Source organism: Anas acuta, chromosome 1, assembly GCF_963932015.1.
Source record: "Anas acuta chromosome 1, bAnaAcu1.1, whole genome shotgun sequence".
Lineage (NCBI taxonomy): Eukaryota > Metazoa > Chordata > Aves > Anseriformes > Anatidae > Anas > Anas acuta.
The window spans coordinates 126,293,866-126,305,296 of NC_088979.1; the positions used below are offsets into that span (position 1 = coordinate 126,293,866).

The 11,431-nt window shown below is 38.4% G+C and overlaps 1 protein-coding gene across 1 annotated transcript; it reads right to left on the reverse strand.

The window, feature by feature from the left end:
* Positions 1-691: 691 nt before the first annotated feature.
* On the reverse strand, positions 692-11,431 carry TIGAR (TP53 induced glycolysis regulatory phosphatase). The gene is made up of 6 exons (XM_068654183.1): positions 11,284-11,431; positions 9,400-9,437; positions 7,456-7,577; positions 5,117-5,194; positions 2,569-2,679; positions 692-2,150 (listed from the first exon to the last, which is right to left on the reverse strand). Exons 1-6 carry the CDS (start codon positions 11,313-11,315, stop codon positions 1,695-1,697), a joined length of 837 nt encoding a protein of 278 aa, XP_068510284.1. The 5' UTR covers positions 11,316-11,431; the 3' UTR covers positions 692-1,694.

An 11,431-nucleotide genomic window follows, 5' to 3' on the forward strand; every position in this document is an offset into this window, starting at 1 on the left:
CATTGCAAGTAAAAGCCTTAGGTTTGGTTGTCTTGGAGAACTCTGCCATACAACGCTAACTCCGATTATCACAAGGCAGAACACTTCACATTTTATCCTCCATATTTCAGTAGTATTAGCATTGGACAAACAACACAACAGAAGTAGACCCCTAATCAGTGTTTACATAGGAATCAAGACAACATACCTATTGAACCACAGTCACAGGAATTTAAGAAGCAAAATACAGTCATGAGAGTCAGATTAAACAGTTCCGTTGTTGGTTTTCAGCAGGACAGCATTTTAGTATATGTACTGACCTGTTCAACCAAACAATGGCAACCTCTCTTTGCTCCTTAAAATTCAAGTGTCTGCTTCAAGACAAAGGTGCCAAATTGGTTAAAGTACACGACAGCACATTAAAAAAAATACAAAAAAAAATTAAAACTGCAGTCAAACAGTTAATTCCATACACTTGGAAGTAGTTTAAGTGTATCCTTACCATTTTAACATTAGTGTTTTTTTTCTTGTGAAGAGTTAGGTTAGCACTAATCCATCAGCCCTTCATGAGTAAACAAGAGCTCTATTTAATTATTAAAAAAGTAGCCTGGAGTTTTTCAGAAAAAAACAGAAGCTATATTATCTGAGCAAGGCTTCATAGAGTATTATTAACAAGAACATTTATTTCAAAGGAAATACAAAAGAAATGGAGTTCTGTTCAGGAGCCTTTAATTCATTTTTACAGGCTTAAATATGCAAATGAAGAAAAGGTATGTTGAGATTATAAATAACATAAATCAGATAAGCTTACACAGTAACGCTACAAACACCCCAGTGGGGAAGGTATGCAGCACTAACAGCAGCTATATGCAATCAGTCATCAACAATCAAGCAATCAAACTTGCCTAATTCTAGGCAAAAATATTCATCCATTAAGTGTATGACTGCAATGGATAACAGGATTCCAGTCAGGTACAATTTATCATATTGATAAGGTTGCTTTTTGGAATAGAAGCCATTGTTTCAATTATGTGCGCGTAAGGTTTCTCATTCTGCTTACAGTTAAAAATAAGTACTTTATGTTTGTGTACAGTGCTCTGCAACAGAGGTCTCAACCACACTAACAATTTCTTACAAAACACTCCTGCGAGGTAGGTATATCATCATCCCCATTGGGAAAATGGAAAAGAGGTTTGCCCAGAGTCTCACAGTTATTTAGTAACAGAACCAGGAACACGTCATCTGACTCTGTACCAACCTTTTCGACTAGGCAATACCCCTTTTTAAGTTATACTATTGCATTCAAAAAAATTATTTCAAAACATGTTAATACTACAGTATAGCATTTTGTAATAAAACAAGAATACAGTATAGTTCTTTTTTTTTATGTACCGTTACTCTCCCCTACCCCAACTGCTTTACCTGAAGATAACTAAAATATTTATGGACTAACAAAAAGCAGTTTTTAAAAATATTCATTGTAGGAGCAGGCATGCAAGTGGTTGGATGTTACTGTTCATAAAGAACATGTGTTGTTTCTCTAGCACCAACTTCTACATGTACTAGGAGCATGCAAACTGAATGTTATTTTAAGATGGTAGGCAGTTGTGTGTCTTCAACCTTGCAGTTTAGTGCCAATAACTCCAGTCAGTATAAATACCTTTCCCAAGCTTAGTATAATGGTGACTGAAAACCACTCCCCCCTATAAAAACTCTTAAAACACTTTCTGAGCTACACATTCAGCTCCCACATCCACCAGGTGAGAGTCTTGATTAAGACAAACACACCTGATTTCAGGTTCTAATCTACTTCCACTTTGAAGTTCTATAATGAAGTGACTAACTCCTGTATTGGGACTGACAGAAGACAACTGAGACTTTGTTAAATTTTCTGGCAAAGTACACTTGAGATCTGAAACAAAATAACCAATCCAGTTCCTCATGTAGGCTCCATGACTCACCACTAAGATATTGGCATCTAATATTTTAGAAGTTCCACCGTTAGAGCTAAGTCCTGGTTGACTGCAGTGATTTGTCCAAGGAAAAACAGACTGTTCTTCAGATGTTCCTGAGCTTCTGCTTGCTGCACCATGCATCTCTCGCTCCTTCTGTTCCACTTCAACAGCTAGCTGACATAGAAATTCAAAAAAATCCTTTGCACGTTCTCTTACCTAAAAAGAAATTAAAGGTCAGAAGAGTACATTGAGAAGAATGCAAGATATTTTAGCTTTCAGAAAACAGATACAACTACTTCAGATAAAATATAAACATTTATCACAGACAAGAGTCTGAAAGCACTGGTTAGTGAATGCTGTGAAAACTGCTCTGCCCTTCAAAGCCAAGGTTGAGAGCAATTGCCACCATCCCGAGCTTAATGAAGAGTCAATCCCAGAATGAATATTTTACTTCTAAAGAGACTCCCTAATGGACAACCATTAGGTCAAGTGGTGTTTTTAGCTTGGAAAAATGGTTGGAAAAAGTCCTTTGGTTGGACTAAACTTTCAGTAAGATGTTCCTAAGTAAGCAGTGTCTGTATCTGTACTAGTGAAATTGCCTAGAAACCAGGGCACAAATACATAAATACCATACTTCATCTAGCGTTTCTCCTCCAGAAGGTGTGAATGCAGGACATTGTTCTCCAGCAGCTTTTGCCATAGCTTTGAGGTCAGTCAATGGCCTTCCTTCTGCAACTCCGTATTTCTATGAGAGGCAAGTTACAAAGACTAGGTTTAGCAAGATAAATCTTCACAATCACTTCCAATGCAAACATCTCCCACCAGCTTTGTTTTCTAGATTCTCAAGCGTAATGTGCAGATTTAACTACTTTTTACCTTTTCCCCCAACATTGGAATTAAATGTATCTGCTATTTAGGTTAGAAGTATATATACATTGGGTAGAGAAATACATTAAGAGTAGCATCTCATTTAAAGGGCTAGCATTCAAAACACTACTTTCAGCCTGATCTTTGACTAGAGATTTTTTTCTTATATTCTTGACACTCAGTATACAAAATTAATGCCTTCATAACTGAGGTTGCATTGCAAATACCTCTGTACATACCTGTTCATAGGAGGATATAGGAGGATAAACTCCATTTACTTTTCATTTGCAGAAATACTACAAGGAATTATTTTTCACAAGCAAAAAATATTTAATCTACAGAATTCTGTAACTGTCACAAGACAGAATTAATCCATTTAAAACAAACAAACAAAGTTTTTGAAAAGGACAAAGAGTAAACTAAAACACCACAAGTATTACATCTATTAAAAAATAACCCAAGGGCCACCCCCATTTTTTCAGGGCACACATTATTGCTGTGGACAGAGTTTTTAGAAAACAAGGAAGGAGAAAATGATCTTAACATATGACAATGGACTCAGAACATGCAATTAATGATATTCAATGACACACTTATTCCTGAGACCTCCAAAGGCAAGGCCCATATGAGAAACAGAAAAAAGAATCCATATACACGTATATATCAACTAGTCATTCTGGACCACTAGTGGTCACATTATAAATTAATATTTATCATCTATAATATATTTTAAAAGATATACATGTGGATGTCTACCACCATTTTTTACCTTGAAAATATTTCCAAAGTACATCTCTTAACAGTGGCAAAACAGATTAATACTTCTCCCACTGAAGATTAATACCTCACTACCACTAACAGATGAAAAATACATTCAACCAGAAAGCTTTGGTCCTTTCTTAGAAGGACTGAAGACAGTGAAAACAGTAGAGTTATGCGTATTTTGAGAAAGGACTTGTGCTGTACTGTTAAACTCTCAGTTACCCATGTTCCATAGATCCAGACACTGACAACTGGAAAACAGATACATGCTTATCATTGATATTTTGATTTCTATGCTGTGGACATGGAATTTGCAGCCATAATAATTTATTATAGTCTTAGGAATTTATGTGTACTGAAACAAGTCTACTGTCAGTTCCCTTCTCTAAAGGGAAACTTGCAATTTAAGAACATTAAAATGTGAAGAAATAAAAGCTCTGAAACTACTAAAAAGGAAATCCTAATCTTAAAAGATTTTTCCAGACTTCTCCCATGAAAGCAAGTAACAAGATAATAAAGCTTTCTTAATAGGATCGATGACATATGTTCCTTTAAGCTTAAGTTTCTTCTCATACTATTCAAACTTAAATTTCAGTTATCCAGAGAAGTGCCTTACAACTTGTGGCTTGCAGAAACCATACTGGCAGTTTTATACTGCAATACAAACACCGTGAAAAGTAAAAAAAAGTACAATTAAGATTATTCTTTGTAAAAACTGTATCACAGCCCACAATATTTTTGAAAACACCAGGTAGTTAAGCAATTAAAGAAGACTGAGAGGCATGTAACTTGCTGATTTCAGGGGGTGAACCAGAGTTTCTGTCAGAGAAAGAGATCAAAATGGGAAATGCTACAGTCAAGTTCTGCTCTTTAAACACTTACTTGCCTGCAGGCAATATGCAGTCCCACTTTTGGTTTTGTAGCATTTCAGTATTTAAAATTCAGCTGACACAGTCAGTGTAGCATCTGAAGGGTGACTCATACTAGCAGAAACAGCCAGCATCTGAGCTTATTCTGATCAAGACATAGTTAAAAACAGACAGGAGGTACTATTACGCCTGTAATTAGATAAAGGGGCTAATCAGGAGAGCAGATTGTTCCATGACCAGCAGAAAGTTTTCCAATAGTCTTCATGCAAATGAGAAGGTATAAACAGGTTAAAAAACAACATCAGATTGTGCCACCAGACTAGAGAAGGGAAGCAAAGGGAGCACCTTTAATGTTTTACATATGGGGCTAGAATGCATAGCTAAGCTTTTCATTACATATAAGGTAACTCCCTCCACATGCAAGTCATTCAATACTGAAATCACCAGAACACCAGTTACAGCCCTATCACTAGCTTTTGGCTTTGCTTCAGAATTCTGCAATCAGGCAAACTATTTATAGTACCCAATGTAAAAAAAAAAAAATAAATAAAAAATCAATTCTTAATTATTAAATATACATCACATAGTGCTCTTCGTTGTTAAATCTATTAAATAAAGTTAAGATTAGCAGTAAGTTGCACTTTCAAATTGTTCAATATTAAAACAAATTCTTTTGGCACTTACTCTCTCTCGAAGTCTTGCATCATACTTGATTTCCAAATCTTTGCAAAACTTATTTTTTCCTATAATTGTGGCAGCAGTCTAAAAAGTGAATATACAGTCACATCAATATCTAAACGATCTTACAAAACCACAGTCTAAGTGAATTGCATTAATAGTACCCAAAAACCCAAGTACACAAGATTAAGAATTTTCCAGCTAATAGCGTCTGTCAGAATTGCATATATGGCCTGTGTCATGCCTAAAAAGGCAGATTTTTATTTCCCAATTCAAAGTCCATAACAACTAGAGACATTTAGCACCCATGAAAGGTGGGCAGCTAGATGCACATCAGCAGCACAATTTATTGGGATAAAAACCACATCTCCTCTTGAGTATACTGCTATTCACAAAGTGATCATGCCAACACATGCTTGTAGTATGTGGGTCATGCTTGCAAGCAGTGCATTCCTAAAAACTGATCAGTTACTCCAACTGCCATCATCTATTGAATGAAGTAACTTTCTGGCAAATAGCTACTTAATACACCTCAGAAATCAAATACTCTTGAAGCACTTAAGAGGAAGAAGGGTGTTTGCTGGCAATAAACAGAAGTCAGTCTTGATGCTCAGGAAGGAGACGCACACTGGATTATACACTTGGAAAAAAAACAGATGATACTCACCTGCTTTTTGACAGCATGGCCAAAAAGAGAGAGAGAGAAAACCCAAAGGGCTCAGTTTGATTTTTAACAATGTCTTGATGTCTTGAGTTTTATATTTTCACATTCCAGGTCTGTCTGCTCTCTTCCACACTGCTAATTTCTGGAGCTAGTCTTTGACCCCTCCCTACTAGACTAACTCTGTCAAACATGCTCCTCTGCAAAGCCTCTCTCTCTCTGCCTGTCCTATACCTGTTCACTGTGCATCTCTTCTAGCGCTCAAGATTCCTGCTCAGCTAGTACAATTCTTTTTGCATACATACCCAATTTCTCCTACCCTGCTCAGGCTTGAGTGTTCCCCCACCCCCACCCCTTTTTCAAAGGAACTTGTACATTCCTCTCATACTTGAGCAGTGAAGTGACAGTGTAGTAAAGGGCACCCTTCATAGATCTGCAGCTGCCAAAAAAGGGAGTTACAAGCAAACAGAAATTGAAGCTCTCTTCACGTCTTCGGAAAAGCTTCCACAAAGTCTAGATAGCTTTTCAAAAGAATGGTAAAACATGTTGCCCTTATGCAAATGACAAATTCAGGTCAGCTTTCTACTTTAGAATTGCACAAATGCTTCCCATGGAAAAGGCTTTCTCTAATAAAAGATGCCACTATTATGCATTTTATAAATATTTAATTACTGCATCCTCCCTACCTCTCTAGTTTGCTTTCTGCTTAAGTTATCCTGCTACAAGCCTATGAGTCACTGGTCTCACAAGTTTATGTGCTGCAAAAACAGATGAGCAAGATTATCTGTGTTAAAATGAAGAAATTTTAATCTAGATTTCGTTGATCTGGTTTACAAGGCTTTAAAGATTTTTGTAGCAGTACAACTAAGGAAAAAGCAAGAAACTAGGGCTATCATAAATTTCTTAGTTTCAACCATGTGAAGTCTTATGTCTCCTGAAATCACAGAATCAGTAACAGGAAACAGAATTAAGGGTAGGACTCCCATAGGAGATGTGACTTTCCTAGAACAGCTAGCAGCTCGACACCTCTACATACATGTATAAAAGTTCTGTTTCCCTAACTTTTTTGAACATTTTGTAATCTTGTATACAAAGCCATACGTAAACCCACTCAGTAACTAACATTGTTTGCTCTTTAAATAATCTATTTTACGTCTTTAAATAATCTATTAAAACAGTACATAAGGTGAGAGGTATGGTATCACATTCCTGCCAAAATCCAACAGCTCTATACATTTAATGGTTCCCGTACTGACTTTACAGCAAAACTTGACCTTGCCTTTATTGGTCTGCCTTTCTCAAAAAAAGGCAAGTAGTTACAATGCATAAGACAGTGCATACAGCAATTTGCTTTGTTTCTTCAAAGAAAAAAAACAACTTTGGTCTGTGTTACCTCTGAATCCCAATCACTCTTTTAACAAGAACCTATGCACACACAAAATAATGGAAAATCCATAAGAAAAACACTACATGTCATCTTGCAAGCTGGCCTTCATCAGTGTGCTGTTTGCACTGAAATTCCCATATTCACAGAGGCCTTCTGGAATTCTACACAACTCAAACTTCAGTTTTAAATCCATTAAAATAGCCTTTGGCCTTCCTTCACTGTATTATTTTTGTATCATCAATAACAAACACCAAAATCTGAAGCTCATATTTACACTCAGCCTCAAGATGCATTTACCTGCTTTGCTCGAAGGAGGTCACTTGAAAAGACATGTGTAAACTTTACATTGCTGAGAAATAAACCAGCAGCATCTGCTTGTTTGAAACCAGTTGCAGAGAGTGGCTCATCTACTCCTTGACCTACAAAACAAAAACCCATCACCATTAAGACAAATAAATTTAAAATCATTTATCAGCTTTGCAAACATGGCAGACAGAACCTACTCAGTCATTATAAAATGCCTCTCCTGCAGCAAAGCCAGCCATTTGTAAAAGAGACTATTACTCTAGTCTTTCTTAAACTTAGTCACACAGTATAAAGAAAGGGAGCACACACTAGAAAGGCAGAAGGATCATTTACTGATGATATTGAAATTAAGGTATTCAGATAAGAAATTTTTTTAAAAGCTTTTAAACATAAGACAGAAGCCTAAATTTTCTAAACATGAGTGGTCATTTCAACTCACTTGTCCTTTTTAGAGTAGACTCTGGTAGGCTCCTTGCTAGAGGGGTCAGTCTCAAGTGAAATTAAAACTGAAAATGTTTCTTCATTGTAAATTATAAAAAACAGACAATACAATTGAGATACAGCTGTTGATACTAAAATACACACACGGAAAAACATGCACATCAGGAGAGGCAAGTCCTAACAAATATGAAATGGTAGTTCCTCCCCATTCCCTAATATCGACAATGCCCTGAAGAAATGATGCAACAAGATGGGATTTTGTGTAATGTGGAAAGCAGCACACACTCTTTGCCAAAGACACAGTTTCACAAGAATTTTAGAGTTGATGTAAACACAATCTGTTGTGGTCTATTCCTCTCCCCTGCTCCACCTCGCATATTGACACTAACACTCATACAGCTGCACAGCAAGTGTGTGCACAGCAACAAATCTAGCTGAAAAGTAATCCTTACAAAAATGGTTTTCAGATGGAATAGTCTGTGAAGCTAACTGGCCACAGAGCACTAGGACAATGCTGAGAGAACAAGCACTTTGGCGACCCAACATTAATGACAAAGGTGTGCTCCTTTGTGCTGGCTGACTCATACACCCAAAAGTGTGGCAGAGGGACCAACCTGTAAGAAATTGTTGTGTCCGTGCTTGTATTGCCTACTTTAAGCTGCAATGTCAAAATTGAGATAGGAAAATCCAGAAGCACGATTCTTCTTTGCAACACATAGCACTGAAAAAAAACATATTTACTCAGAGTAAAAGCCTCCAAGGTTCTTTGTAGCTGTAAGCCTCAGTTTTCCTACAACTGGCATCTAAACAGCTCACAGTTTTCAGTTCTGGGTGCATGAGTCAGCCAGCGCTAATTAAATGCTTTTTCTAAAAACTGTCGTCATAGAAAGAGCCGGGATTGAACAATTCAAGCACATTTAAGCAATCTTCACTTTTCTTTTTTCCTTGCAGGTGACAGATTACCACCTGAAGGCAACAACATCCTTTACAACATAACCCTTATTCCTGCCTCTGTGGTTCCTTACTAACTCCAGACGTTGCATGAAGGTGTACCTAGCTGCTTCTTCATCAGAGCTGCTGCTCTCACTACGCATGCAAGTCCCATAAGCCCTTTTCTCAGTCTTGATACTAACTCCTGAGACTTAAGGATGCCAGAATGTCACAGACCACTGTCTTAACAGGTGCTGCTATCACTTTATTCAATTACAGGTAACTTTTTTTTTTTCTTGTTTAGCAAAAGGAAATGTAACGCTTCTGTCAATACCAGAAAAGTACCACTATTTGGTGGCATTATTCAGAGACTGACTTAGAATCTTTGTAGTCTTCTACGGTTATCAAGCTAACATTCCCATCTACAAATAAAAATATTTTAATAGCCTAAGGTATTCAATATTATTCTGTAGTAATATTTAGCAGTTGATTCTGGGATTTTTCATTTTGTAGGGAAAAGTAGTTCTCAATCTCCAAGAAGCTAGTAGAATAACTGACACTAACCTTGCAGTATCTTGTCTTTGTTGTATCTTGTTTCTCCACTGAAAGACATTAGACAAAAAAAGTGACTCAATAATTTAGTCAAAGTTCAATAACATTATTATATTATAAACAAAACGGAAAAGAAGAGTCTGAATATCAAAAGCAATGTACAGCACAGTACAGCACAGCTTACTTTCAAAAACAGATGTATTTGAAGATTTTACTATAGAACAAAACCATTTTCAAGTAATCAGCCTCAATCACACTATCAATATTTACTAAGACAAACCTACCTGGAACAAAGAGAAGGAAAGCAATCTCTTAAATTCATCATAAATGCTGCATAATTTATCTATTACAGTGTCATATTGGAGAGAGAGAAGTAGGAAGACTCTGTAGTCCTCTTAAGAGAGGTATTTACTACTCAACTGGACCCCTGTGCTTTAGAATGAAGCCAACTCAAGCAATTATCAACGTTGACAGCAGAGCTGCTTGCACACCTTGAAGAAGCACAGTATAAGATGCTGGAGCTGTAGAAAAACTACTAGAATTAACATAACCTGCTTTTTAAATTAGAATATTTAATCTTGAAAATCATAACTGGGGGTATCGCAAGAAAAGAACAACTAAAACCACAAGAAGATATATTTTGGAGGAAAAACTTAATATGAACAAATTTAAGCATGGTTTGTTGAGACGCCTCACCTGACTGAAATATCACATGCTTAACTTTTTGCAATACTGAGGGCCAAATGTGCTGCTTGCTTTTTAAATAGCTATCAACACTGCTGGGCAGAAGTCCTTAAGATGAGCCCCAAATAGGTAACCAATGACAGAAAGCAAGTATTTTAAGAGAGAACACTATTTTACAGCACACTTTAAACATCCCTGCGCCCAGGGCAACAATTTAATCCTTCACACTCTATCCACACCCTGACAGCTGTTTTCAGCCTCCTGAGGAAAACACATCAGGGTGGATGGAGTCCATCCAGCTGGTCATCATCTTGGGGGTGGGGAACAGCAGCATCCCCAATTTCCAAGTAACACTGACTTAGTGCAGCGCACACGAGCACAGCCTAAGTTAACACCAACCCATTTCCTGATGAATGACTTGTATCTTTCCGAAGTGCCTCCTACAGTCCCACCTGAAGATAGTTTAACAAACTGTTTCTGGCTTTGATGCTTTCTAAATGACGTAAAAATAATGCTGCAACTAGAGCACCGAGTCATGGGAGATAGGTCTGGAAGGGAAGAATAACTCTGTTTAAGAGGAAAATTAGAAACAGGAAATTGTTGCTCTAATTGCACTAATCAAGTATTAAGCCATATTATGCTGAAGATGAAATGAAAGTTTGGTTTTCATAAAGTTAGGCAGCGAACTACTGTGAGTTGGAGGGAGCTGTAGCTAGCTTGCTAACTGCTAACTTAAATTAAGTTGACTTTCATTTGGAGGGAGCTGGAGCAGCTTAGTCCCATTAACCACTGGTCTCGGTCCATATCCACTACAGCCTGAAAGTGCAGCTCGCCTCAGCGCTTTTGAAGAAGCCACAAATGCCAGTTCCGTAACATTTCGCAGCAGAAAGGTTACCCTACCCTTCTGGAGCGAACCCGCCACCCCACCAGAGAGCTTCTGGCAGGAGGACGGTCACAAGACCCAGGAGCTCATAAATAGCCCTTACTAAATTTACGTCTAACACCGGACCTCGGCCGATCCCGAACCACCCTGACACCGCCTGCCTGAAGCAGAGCCCCCCCCGCCACCACCCCCACCCCCCCGGCTGCGGGTGAGGGCCGTGGGGCTAACGGAGCTCCCGCCCGGAGAAGGGCTGGCGGCGGAAACGAAGGCTTTGTTTCCCTGAGGGAGGAGGAGGAGAAAGAGGAGGAGGAGGAGGCGGCGGTACTCACTGCCGGACAACGGTCAGCCCGAAGCGAACCATGACGGACCGCCACCACCACGCCGGCTGCCGGGGCCCGCACTGCGGCGCCCGGCGGTGACGTCACGGGGCGGCAGCCGCCATTGCTCCTCCTCCTCCTCCTCCACCTCCTGCTGAGG